At 36.8% G+C, this 12,284-nt stretch overlaps 2 protein-coding genes across 4 annotated transcripts in view; one reads left to right on the top strand and one right to left on the bottom strand.

The window, feature by feature from the left end:
• Window positions 1–797, top strand: part of LOC135224586 (phospholipase A2 group XV-like) — a 29,457-nt gene extending 28,660 nt beyond the window's left edge. Inside the window, exon 8 of the mRNA XM_064263720.1 lies at window positions 1–797. This exon is cut by the window's left edge and continues 1,550 nt beyond it. The gene's annotated coding sequence lies outside the window, so the exon portion shown is untranslated.
• A 583-nt stretch (window positions 798–1,380) lies between these two features.
• On the bottom strand, window positions 1,381–10,849 carry LOC135224585 (D-beta-hydroxybutyrate dehydrogenase, mitochondrial-like). 3 transcript variants are annotated; one of them, XM_064263718.1, is made up of 9 exons: window positions 10,678–10,772; window positions 10,265–10,448; window positions 8,504–8,587; window positions 7,767–7,932; window positions 5,923–6,078; window positions 4,255–4,360; window positions 3,781–3,842; window positions 3,169–3,311; window positions 1,381–2,323 (listed from the first exon to the last, which is right to left on the bottom strand). In XM_064263718.1, exons 2-9 carry the CDS (start codon window positions 10,433–10,435, stop codon window positions 2,126–2,128), a joined length of 1,086 nt encoding a protein of 361 aa, XP_064119788.1. In that variant the 5' UTR covers window positions 10,436–10,448; window positions 10,678–10,772; the 3' UTR covers window positions 1,381–2,125. The 3 variants fall into 3 exon arrangements, with proteins under 3 accessions (XP_064119788.1, XP_064119787.1, XP_064119786.1); XM_064263717.1 differs by having other exon boundaries at window positions 1,382–2,323; window positions 10,706–10,849; XM_064263716.1 differs by having other exon boundaries at window positions 1,383–2,323; window positions 10,265–10,764.
• Between the last annotated feature and the right edge of the window lie 1,435 nt (window positions 10,850–12,284).

The following is a 12,284-nucleotide window of genomic DNA, read 5'->3' as shown; positions in this document are numbered from 1 at the left end:
CAAGCTTCAGTGCATATGCGTGGGTCATTTGGTAATACTCAGAAGAAAACATTTCCTCTATCAAATTTATTCTTAGATCTGAATTCAACTTTGACTTGCACATTATCCTTTCCAGTAATGGCGCAGTAAGGAAAGGAGTCGTTCCTTTCAGTGACCAAAAGAACATTTATGAAAACGAAAGGTTTCGTCTTGTATTTTCAATATATTTTATGACCATGGCTTTGGCGATACCAACCTCTGTAATAATAAGTTTTAACTTTGCTCTGATAGTAATGCTTTTAACCTTTTACACTAATAGCTTGATAACAGTAACTTTTACATGTTCACAATAACAATCTTTATAATAACGTAAAGTGTAGGCCTAACCTAACATTTACCAACTTAGGCTTTTTGATGTAAAATGTGGCGTAAAGGTTGTCACAACTTCCTAACTAAGTGACTGTTATAGAGGATGTATAGGCTTGGAGGAGCTTTGATGATCAACATCTGTATTTTGTCAATAAAGTTGTTCTTATGTTGAAGATCGTTTCATTAATTATCCTTAATAGTCATTAAGAAACGCAACGAAAAGATAATTGCTGTCATTGGTGAATAGTTCATCCTGGAAGACGAATTTAACATCTTCCGATGACAGCGATAATAATGACGTCCAAACCCTGTGGATTTCATGATTATTCAGTGTCGTATCTGTTCACCATCACTCAGTAGTGGTGGTAGTATTAGATTAATTAAGCCTCTTCACTGGGCTTGAGATTACCTAGCAAAGAACCGCGAATTTCTATGTACACGAAATTTTCAAAGTAGAATATTTTGGTTTGCTTACGCATCGCAGTGGTATAAGTTTGTTTTGGTTCGTATAGTCTATGCTAATTATCTGTAACTTTCGGCAAACTGCATCGTCAGTGCACCTCACGGGATGCACTGTAGGCATTACAAAAGGTTCTTTGCAGTGTTCCTTCTGTCCCTAGCTAGAACCCCTTTCATTCCTTTTACCGTACCCCCATTCATATTATCTTTCTTCCATCTTGCTATCCACCCTCTCCTATTAATTGTTTCATAGCGCATCTGCGACGTTTTCCTTCTGTTACACCTTTCAAACCTTTCTACTCAATTTCCCTGTCAGCGCTGAATGACCTCACATGTCTCAGTGCTTCGCCTTTGGAATAAACTCTATATTCCATTCCATTCCACTCCATCCGTTACAATAGGATTGTTTGATGATAAGCAAATCTGTCTATCTAATTGATGTGAGATTCACTGGTGGTAGACCAAAGCGTTAGGAGGAATATAAGCAAGTCAGCAGAAGTTAATGAAAAAAAATAAGGAAATCTACTCATAACATACATATTATACTGCAAGAAGCCTAATTTATATTTGGATTTAACTGCACATAACAATAAATAAATAAATAAAAATAACACAAAATAAAGTAAATAAAATAAAATAAAATGGAAGTTGGTACTTTTCTTATAGTTTTCATGAAAGCAAAACCTGAGTATCACAAGAGTTAGGACAAGTACCCGAGATACAGAGTCAGGGACGTCTTACATCACCTTGAAAAGGATACCGAAACTGTCACTCAAATAATCTGAACATAAACATCATATATTTGTCATAATACCCTGCTATACAAAATAATAAAATGATTATTGAAAAGTACTCTGAAATGGTCATAGCCGTCCTTACTGATACCTAGCTTAGATCATAGAATGAATTTGATCATCTCTAGAAGAAATGATTGAAAGTGGAAGTTTTATGAGCAAAGGAGGCTTAGAATTATGCATCGTGAAAATGCGCCACCAGCCTGTCATTTTCACTTATAAAATCCCATTGAAGGAATATCGGCACAACTAGATAATATATATAACAATATCCAATCTGGGTCAAATTCATAAGACTTTCCTTAATGAAAATTACATAAGCGTATGCACTGAACGCAATGTATATAAAAACAATTTATAGTTCTTATTATTATTATTATCACATGATCACGATCATCCCTGATAAATGATAATGCGGAACCTGAATGAAAACCCATTTTTCCGCAGGATGAAACCAGCATCAAGGTGGACATTTATCACAGAAATACAATTCGGATTTTCCTTCTTTTCCACTTATTTCTCCATCAAATATCCAGCGCCTCCCGGAGACAGCATTTCTTGAGATAGTCGATGTAGATGTTGTCGTAGAAGATCTCCGGTAGATGGCTCGCGATGAACAGCCTGACCTTGAAGTAGAGATCCATGGCGTTGTACCGCTCCTGAGGGTAGCGCTGAAGGAGGCCTTCGGTGAAGGCGTTGATGACCAAGGACAGATCAGTAAGCTGACGAAAGGGAGAGAGAATGAGGGAACTTCGGCCAACAGAAAATAGCTCAAGTGATAACTTTCCCTAAACTGAGTTTGAGTTTACTGGTGAGGGGAAAGAGAAAACAAGTAAAAAGAGGCACCGAAGTTTCTTCTGCGCAGTCGAGTGTTCTGTCAGCGTATAATGCCTTATGAAACTCTTAGCCGTGGCCCCATGAAACATTTAGCCATGGCCCAGGGTGGCCTGTGTTGTTGGCACCTATAGCGGTGCCAAACACACGATCATGACTGACTTTAACCTTGAATAAAATTTAAAATATGCTGAGGCTATAGGGGCTGCAACTTGGTAAGTTTGATGATTGGAGGCTGGATGATCAACATACCAATTTGCAGCCCTCTAGCCTCAATCGTTTTCAAGATCTGAGGGCGGACAGAAAAGTGCGGACGGACAGGCACATGGCCATCTCAGTAGTTTTCTTTTACAGAAAAATAAAACAAGTGGCACCTGAGTGATATAATTTTCAGAAGCGTATTCACCGCGAGAAACAGAAAACAAATCAAACATGTTATTGTAAAAAACCTTATAAATTAATAAGTAATCTAAAATCCTTGTCAGTCTGGCGAGAAAAATATGTATGGTACTGATGGGAAATCCTCACTATCATGTAGGTACCCCTGAAAAACATTTAGATGACCCTTCATGGGTTGACATAAGCTGAGAGTTGTCCTTACAATACAACCTCCTATTTCTTTCTTACACGAAATCAATTTTCCTTATATCAAGATATTCCACAAAAGCAAAGAGATGTAGAAATTGAAAACAAAAGACAAATTAGCATAGTTATGTTCGAGGCAAATACGTACCCCACCAGTGGCATATTGCTTCATTAGTGCCACTCTGGCATTGAAGTGTTCCTCGCCGTAGTCAGATCGTACCTCTTCTCCCATGTTAGACCACATTTTTGCGGCGTCTGATTTGATGCTCTCCTCCGTAAAGATGCTGGTGCCTGAGGGCGTAAGATGAGGAGGGTCAGTGGTGAGAAGCAATGCCTTTTAACATCATCAGAGAGAGAGAGAGAGAGAGAGAGAGAGAGAGAGAGAGAGAGAGAGAGAGAGAGAGAGAGAGAGAGAGAGAGAGAGAAATCTTGGTGAATAATTTCAGGATCATCACCACATTAATTTCTTACATAATTTTTTTTTATAAAGGCAAAAGTTTAGCTGAAAGCATACTTGGAGTTTATATGTTAATTTCTAAAATAAAATTACAGAACCATTTACACCAAAAGCTGTTTTCTAATATTCAAATCCTCCCTGACTTAGTATCGAAAGAAAATAATATTCGCGGACTTTGGTGTTCAACTTAAAAATATCAATCATCTGGTCTGATAGCATAGTCAGACGTAAGGAGTATTGATGCACACTTATATGCAGAAAATCACGTATCATCCTAAACTTTAAGGACGGATTATTTCTCACCTGCAATATAATTGCCTGGCTCCACAACAGACACATGTACACCCCAGGACTTCATTTCATACCTGCACCAAAATAGGATAAACATAAATTTAAAATTAATGGCAAAGTCCTTTCTTTGGAGCTAAAATGATCTGGCATCCCTCAAGGCTTATTAGTATATTATGTCACTATTAGGACACTATGAGGAATAATATCTTAGGATCATTGTCTTATTTATTTTCAAGTGCTGCTCGCAAAACAAAGAAATGACGCTGCACAGGACTAGCTCAGTAATTTTTTTTGTGGGGGCGGGGCCGGTAGAGTATTAAAGAAAAATTATTTTACTCATAAAAACAGTAACCCATGGTCGAACTCTTCTAAACCCCTGCTATGACAAGTAAATTGAATAAAGAAAACATATTGAATGTAATACAACATTACAGTTAACTGAAATGATGATTTTCAATGAAGAATGAGCAGTCCATTCTGTCTAACCTTAGAACATCATTGAATCCCTCGACGGCGTATTTCGTAATGACGTAAGGAGAACGCATAGGCACAGCCATTCTACCGAGACCACTCGATATGTTAACGACTCGTCCTGAAAAAGTGGAAATGTTGATGTCTTTATCACTGTTTATGAAACAGACGTATTTCTACAAATAGAAAGAAGTACTTCTTGAATGCATCTACATGCATTTGTGTTTGTAACTTCATGTAGACCTATTTAACATATTCCTATATTTCTTATTTTATCCATCTTAAAAAAAAGGCTACTGTTTTATAGTACGTATGAGTTATTCAAAGGTTTCTAATACACTCTGGCGACTAAAAACTGATGTTTGAAACGAAAGACCTGTTTAATACGCCTTCGTTGGCAACGTCAGCAAAATGACATGACAGCTCAGCAACGTTGGGAACTTAATGGTGTGAACTTGTGAAGTGTTAAAGAGAGCAGGAGGCCTGGTGTGGCCCTCGGGACTTTCATTGACCAATAAAGAGAGGCTTGCTTAGGAGTTGAATATGTACCGGATGTCATTTTATATAAGATTAATAATGTATTATCACTTGGAACATTATGGTGAATGACTTATACAAAAGCTTCGTATAATCAGTGTCTAAATTTGTTTTGATAGTTCATAGGCACATAATAATGTGTATGGTTGTTACAGTCCTATTTCTGAGCTGTAGCTAGTTTAACTGTATTGTTTGTGGTATGTTTATAACTAAAACTGCAGATTTACTCCTCATTATAAGTGCACGATTTTCTAACTTTTTCAGAGAAGCGTTAGTTTAGGTATTAATTTAAATAACATCTTCTGAATCATGGGATTTGTAAATCATCGAGATTTCAAAGTAATTCATTTAAATTTCATTAGTGGATGTCACATCATTCGAAAAAAAAATTTCGTTAGTTCTTTATACAAGCTTTTGAAACAAATACAAATATGAGTAAGGTATACAAAATTCATATATTAAACGTGGAGCAAAACAATCTTTGTAACGTCTTGGGAAGTCCCAGCTAGACCCTCATCTACCGTGCGGCTGCCTAAAGCTTTGGTTCACTGACAGTTGAGCGCAACAAGCAAGAAAAATCTCCATCTAGATCTTATTAGGTTCAGATTTTTTTTTTCTAATGATGGAAGTGGTCGTTTGCATCTTTTTCTACTATGAAAACTACCAGTTATTTTAGCAAAGAGTGTGTTATGATTTGTAGGCAGGAGAGTAACTACTAGTTGAGAGCAAATATCATGTACCACCTTTAAATGCGAATCATATAACACGAGCTAGTTGGCGCACACTACGCGTGCTGGAACCCGGAGGTGCTACATCCCCTACCATCCCATTCCCCTACCTACCTACCCCAGTCCACACGGGGCTGACAAACAGGTTTGCAGGAGGAGGGTCGATGTCTCCCCTACCCACCCGTTTCCCTACCTACCTCGAACTGGAGTGGATAAAGCGGTTTGCAGGGGCTAGATGGCTGTGTCATGTCTCCCCGACTGTCACCCCGGGGAGGACAAACAAGATCAGATCCTCTCGGATTTTATTATAGGCTTTTAAAAACTAAAATAATAATAATAATGATAATAATTTGATATTCAGTAATCCAAAGCTAAACAACATTTTCGAGGCCATACACGTTCTCTGACACTGACTGACCTTTGGCTCTCCTGATCATTGGGAGGAAGGCTTGCGTGACGGCGATGACGCCGAAGACGTTGACCTCGGCCATTTTCCTGTAGGTGTCCAGCGACACCCACTCCACCTCTCCGTAAGTGGCCATGCCGGCGTTATTCACGACGCCCCACAGCACCTCTTCGCGCAAAGACAAGTTTTAAAGACGAGCGGTGCCATCATTGGGAGGAGAGGTAATAACAATAACAATAACAATAACAATAACAATAACAATAATAATAATAATAATAATAATAATAATAATAATAATAATAATAATAATAATATTATTATTATTATTATTATTATTATTATTATTATTATTATTATTATTAATACAAAGGAAGTTCGAAAGCGTATAGGCTTGAAGAAACACTATCAGTAAAGATTATGAGTGTGATACCGACAACGGTAATATATATAAACAAAGATAATTGTAAATATGATACCAGAACATGCATACATGTCCATATATCTACAAAGTAATTTTGGGTGGGTGATAACCAACGTTTAACAAGAAACCACGGTCAGTATATTCTGAATTTTGGGACTCTGCAAATCTCATCATTCGAGAACCGAACCACGCCTGTCTTCTTCGAAGCAGGCAAAGAGAGCATGCGTGAAGGGTGATACGTCTCCAGAAGAATCGCTTGCAAAACTACCAACTTCTTATCAGAGCTTTGTCTTTAGTTTACATTCGAGAATTCTAAGGATCGTTTCGTCATCGGCCTTCATTCATGGTGTCTTCGAGAAGACATTGACCTTCGACTTAGCACTTTTCGGGTCCCGTATTCACCGAAGTCATCTGATGCGACTTCATTTTTGTGTGCGCAAACCAGTTTAGTGTCACTGGCGTGTTGTCGGTTCAAGTCTGGTTTCATCATTATGTTCAGCACAAAAATATAGATACTGAAATTATCTTTGTAGACCCTTAGGGTCTAAATCTACACAGACTGAATTTATGGTTATCCTATCTAGGTGTAAGATTTAGTTACACAAACTGAATCTGATTTGAGTATCCTATCCAGGTGTAAGAATACATAAATGTTCGTATCAAACCCATCTCTGTGGGCACCTAAGTTTTCGAAGAGCTGAACAGTCTATATTGACACCAGTTTGCCTGTCTCTTCTTGTTTAAAAATTTGAGAAAGTTAAGCGATGTAGGTAACACTTTGCAAAAACCACGTTGATGTACATTTCTGGGAATTAGGTTGACATCATTTTTCATTTAAATGGAATTTACAAATAAGCTAATTATACAAAGTTGAGAGAAAAAATAAATATGATAGTACAAATTGTAGATATATTTCCGATCCTATTGAGATCAGGAATATTAGAAGTCGGTGATAACATTCATAGCCTTAAACCACATACCATCATTGGGAACTACACAGTTTCGAGACTGATACGAGATACTATCGAGTGAGTTATCATGGTTATAATAATAATACAAGTCTTGTGTATCGACAGTGAGCTATTCTTAGTAAATTTTCAGACTGATAATATCACTATCAACGTTTACCATAGCGTTATCATTATTCTTATCGTGCTGATGGGTATCGCTGTTGTCAGAAGAGATACAGACGTATATCTGAGTTTAAATATCTGTGTGCGCGTCTGTGCATTGAGCTGTTTCTGCCCAACTTGTTATTCACGCATCTCTCGGTCCATTATTTCTCTTCCTCTTCCTCATATTGATATTACTTTATAACTAGAGCATTTCCAAAATGCTAAAAAACAACCATCTTCATCCTCACATGTTGAACAAAAAACTTGGAGCAGATAAATTTTCATTAATATTATCATCCTCACCTGAGAACTGCCCTTACCTCCTTCAGGAAGATGACTTCTAACCTCATCGACTGCCTTTTTTATTTGATCCTGCGAAGTGACGTCCAGCTGAAGAACGTGTAAAGTAGAAGACCCAACTTGTCGCAGCTTTCTGGCGCCATCGCTAGAATCAGCGAATAAACAGCCCGCAAACACGCGAAGACCCTAAGCAAGAGAAGAGTAATAGTTCTCAATTTCTCAAAATACACTCACTATTTAATATATACTTATATTTTAATAGTTTTCACAGAAAGCAAAAGCTTTAGTGACAGCAAGAAGTTTTTTCATAATGTCGGATTTCTTTGCGATTCTCATGTGTCAGTTTTAACGTACCAGGAAAAACTCCGACCATATGAAGGCCTGCAAGGAACTTCTTGATGCCACTAAAGCAATTGCTTTTCAGTGAAAATTACGTGCGCGCACGCACACATACATACATACGTACATAGTATATCCAACGTATTGAGCACGAAGGAAAACGTGCTTGAGAATGTCACAAAATCCGTGTAAGAAGGTGAATGAAAACCTGGTCTGAACAAGTACTTTTGTAGTACTAATAGTAAAATAAACTACAAAACAAGATTGTTCAAAGTCCCGGTTTCCATTCACCTTTTTGTGATTATATGTCTGTATATATGATGTCATATATATATATATATATATATATATATATATATATTATATATATACATACATACACACCAATGTTTATCATGAATATATACAATATACACACCAGTTTGTTGAGGTGTAATGCTAGAGCTAGTCCGAAGCCAGAGTCGCATCCTGTTATCACGACAGCGCGGCCGTCTGTGGGAACCTTTGTAATAAAAGATTGACAAGTACTAGAGTTATTTAGAAGTAGAAAGATAGAGTAACTCTAACCCCTTAAAAAAAAAGTTGTATATCATTCTACAGTATCCTATCCAGGTGTAAGAAAACCCATCTCTGTGGGCTCATTATTCGGTGTCGTAAAATCAATTTTATTTATGTTTATTTTCTACGGATAAGGATCATAAATGAAATTCACCTGCATCCCGCGTATTTCATAGTACGTGAAATTCACAAATGAATGGAAATGAAACGTCCAAATGTTAGAGTCTGGATAGCCTTGATTGTTAAAATCCTTGCCATTGTATTTTTAGTGTGGCATTTCAGTGGACTTAGGAGTAAACGAGTAAAAAATGCGCCGAAGTTTCTTAGCAATCGAGTTGTCTGTACAACTTTTAATGCTGTATGAGCCGCCACCCATGAAAATTTCAGCCAAGGCTCGGTGATGGCCTGTCCTATAGAGTTGCCAGACGCTGTTCTCGTGGCTATGTGCTTCTCTTTTTCACTAGTATTGTCATGAAGTCTTTCATCGTAATACGATATCCCAGGGTTTTGTTTTTTACGTTTTTATCACAATCAGGCCATTTCATAAAAAACTGTTGTTAGATCAAGTTATAAATATAAACTCAGGGTCACAATCGCGCTAGTGTCAGTCATCCCCAACGCCCCACTTCTGCCAGTAATTAAGCGGTTAGTCCACTGATCTCTATGTCTTCTCCGTTTCCTTGCTAACCAGTGTATTAATTTTTCCCAAACTGAATATCTTTACATTCTATATAATAAGATACACATCATGCTGAGGAGTAGATCTTTATCTTTTTTTTTTAACACAAGCTAGTCATTTTCGCTTACTCGGGGAGTAATTTTACAAAATACTTTGTTGTTGTTGGTTGTTAGGAAAGGTCTATGGAGTTAAAAATACAGGAATTCTAGGATGGGATATATAAATGTTTTTTTTTATTAGAATAAAAATGTAAAAAATAAGTAATGTGTATGTTAAACAGCACAGAAAAATCATTTATAATTAAATAGAGTAAATTTAATTTAATTTTCGTTGGTGAAACAAGGCTCTATGTGACCGTAGAGTTTAGCACGTCGTAATTTTTTTGTTGTACTAAATTTAGGCTGTTTTTGTTCAATTATTTTGTGTTTCCACTTACAACTGAGAATATATGAACGAGTTTAATTTGTGTCCTTTTTATTTGATCCTTATTGTTTAGTATTAATAGTACTAAGTTAAGTTAGGAATATAATGATTATAACGTATGCGACAGGGGAAAATCTTGCACTCGTTCCAAGTAAGCTGTAGTCGGATCATGCCTTACTACCATATCTTATTATACCTCATTTTATTTATGAGCCTTTTATTAATTCTTACTTCGTATATTTTACAAACGATCGCTTTTATTTGCTGAATTTTTTCGTTCAAACCAATTCCCTAACATGAAGAACACTCGACCCGTCATTCGTTTCTTAAAATGACTTGACTTTCATTTCTAACAATACTATTATATGTACGATATTATTTGAGACTCACATTCTTTGCTTTAAATTTGTTTATAATAGAATTTATATTTTCAGGACTAAACCAGTAATCCAAAGAGTTCATTTAAAATTTTTGCTTTGCATTATTTTCCCTCACATGCTTTGTTTCTGTATTACCTACCTGCAAAGACGCCATGATGACGTATAAGATGGAGGTATTCAACCATAGTATTAAAAATGCAGTCCAGCATCCAACGTCCGATATCGAGTGCGCTACGGTTGCCAGTAATGCACTGAGAATCCCACAGCGCAATATTCGCTCCGCTTTATCCAGATTCCATATGAGTGTCATCTTGAGAAGTCTTCTGTAATATGATACAATATTTTTCTTCGAGCTGCCCTTGTGACCACTAACTGTAATCACACAAAGCACTGGGGATTACAGAATATAGCAAATGACTACACGTTCACTGAAATCGAATTTGTCTGGCCAAGTCCACTTAATCCTAACACATGCTGAATTACATTAAAACTTCAAGGAATGAACTTCGGTTTTTATAACAAACGATATTTCCTTTAGTCTCTGACACCTGCCATAGCTTTGCAGTCGACTGGTACTAACTGACAATTTTTCCTGTAGACGTGTCGCCTGACCCACACAAAATAACTTCGTACTATGAAAGATCACATCCTCATTGAGATTATGAAATCAATAACAACGGCAACTTTGGAGATAGCGAGTTCTCTGTGAGTGCTCACGTACTCTTCACAGTGAAGCTAGGATTTGTTGTACCGAAAATTCACCTTTCTTTTCTTTCCTTATTTTTGTCCTTTTTCGTAAACAGCATGAAAATATATAACAACTATCAAAGTAAGGCAGAAGGAAAAGTATCTTTTGATGGCGCTTTGATTTATTACAGTATAGGTACACACACAATGCTTAAGAAAATATGCTCTTTTTTCTGCCTTACTTTGATAGTAATGCGTCTTTGGGGCAGTCTTTCTCAGAAGCAATTATTCTTATTGTATGTACATATGGTGTTCGCTGTTTTAAGATAACTCTTCTCTTTTCTCTTATCACTTCTTATCTTCGAGGTCACAACTCTGAAGAAAAGATGAAATGATAGCTTTGCTCTTCCATTTATTCCCTTCGGCCAACAGCTGTTTCTGTCATTGGGCACAGACAAAAATTAAAGTTTAAAACAAGTCGTAGAATAGTTAAAATTTAGCTAAGAAACACTTCATATTAGGATGATTCGCCTTGATGCATACAAGACTAGCTCCCCGAGCTCCGTTACTTTCTTCTGATGGAGGGAGATGAGAACATACGTCAGAAGATGCTTGCTCATTGAATGTACGCTGATTCTCGGCAAAACTCTTTATTATGTTTGTATACATTAATTATTGTGCCTATTCATGAAATAAAATATACTGAAATTTATGTTTGTATAGGTAAAAGGATTATACACATTTTCTCTTACATAATAAGACATCTTTTTATTTTTATACTATTATGTTAATTATGTTCTATCTTTGCTAAAGTTTCGAGGCAAAACATTTTGTATGAATTCTTGTACTACATATTTACAAAGTGCACACTGAACCATATCGAACATATCTGACAGCAATTGTACTTCGTCCTTGATATAAACACAATATCCTTATCTTATAAGATTATAGTTAGGCCGAGTTATGTCACAGAGAGCATTCTCAAATTATATTAATAATTTCTTCTTTCTGTATTGCCCTTGTAATATCATTGGCAATTAAATATGTACTGTCGGTTTGTATGTTAAAAATATTTTTTTTTTATACCAACAACGTCCAAAATCTATAACGCCATTATGATTACTAGCTGACCGACCCAGCGCTGCCTGGGATAACTCTGAATGACAACTGATAAACTTCCTCTCTCTCTCTCTCTCACTCACACACACACACACACACACACTTTTTTCATCTTTCTCCTACCTAACACCCCCTCAGTCTCTCACTCTCTCTTTAATTCTCCAACCATCTCTGTCTCTTTCCCTCTTTCTTCTCACTAATACCAACTCTGTCTGTCTGTCTGTCTGCCTGTCTCTCTCTCTCTCACTTTTTCCATCTTTCTCCTACCTAACACCCTCCCTACTCTCTCTCTTCCTCTCCCTCTTGCTCCTTTCTCTCACTCTCTCTTTCTCTCTCCAACCATTTCTGTCTCT

The sequence above is a fragment of the Macrobrachium nipponense genome, chromosome 12, assembly GCF_015104395.2.
Source record: "Macrobrachium nipponense isolate FS-2020 chromosome 12, ASM1510439v2, whole genome shotgun sequence".
Taxonomy (NCBI): Eukaryota; Metazoa; Arthropoda; class Malacostraca; order Decapoda; family Palaemonidae; genus Macrobrachium; species Macrobrachium nipponense.
Note: the sequence above shows the minus strand (reverse complement) of the source record. Positions and strands in the feature narration are given on the sequence as shown.

What these genes read in the sequence shown, in the direction of transcription:
- LOC135224585 (XM_064263717.1), bottom strand. Translation starts at nt 10,435, where the DNA reads ATGACACTCATATGGAATCTGGATAAAGCGGAGCGAATATTGCGCTGT. An exon ending in GGATTCAATGATGTTCTAAG is followed by an intron (nt 3,843 to 4,254) that starts GTTAGACAGAAT and finishes ATTTTGGTGCAG; the next exon opens with GTATGAAATGAAGTCCTGGG. An exon ending in AGCAATATGCCACTGGTGGG is followed by an intron (nt 2,324 to 3,168) that starts GTACGTATTTGC and finishes CCCTTTCGTCAG; the next exon opens with CTTACTGATCTGTCCTTGGT.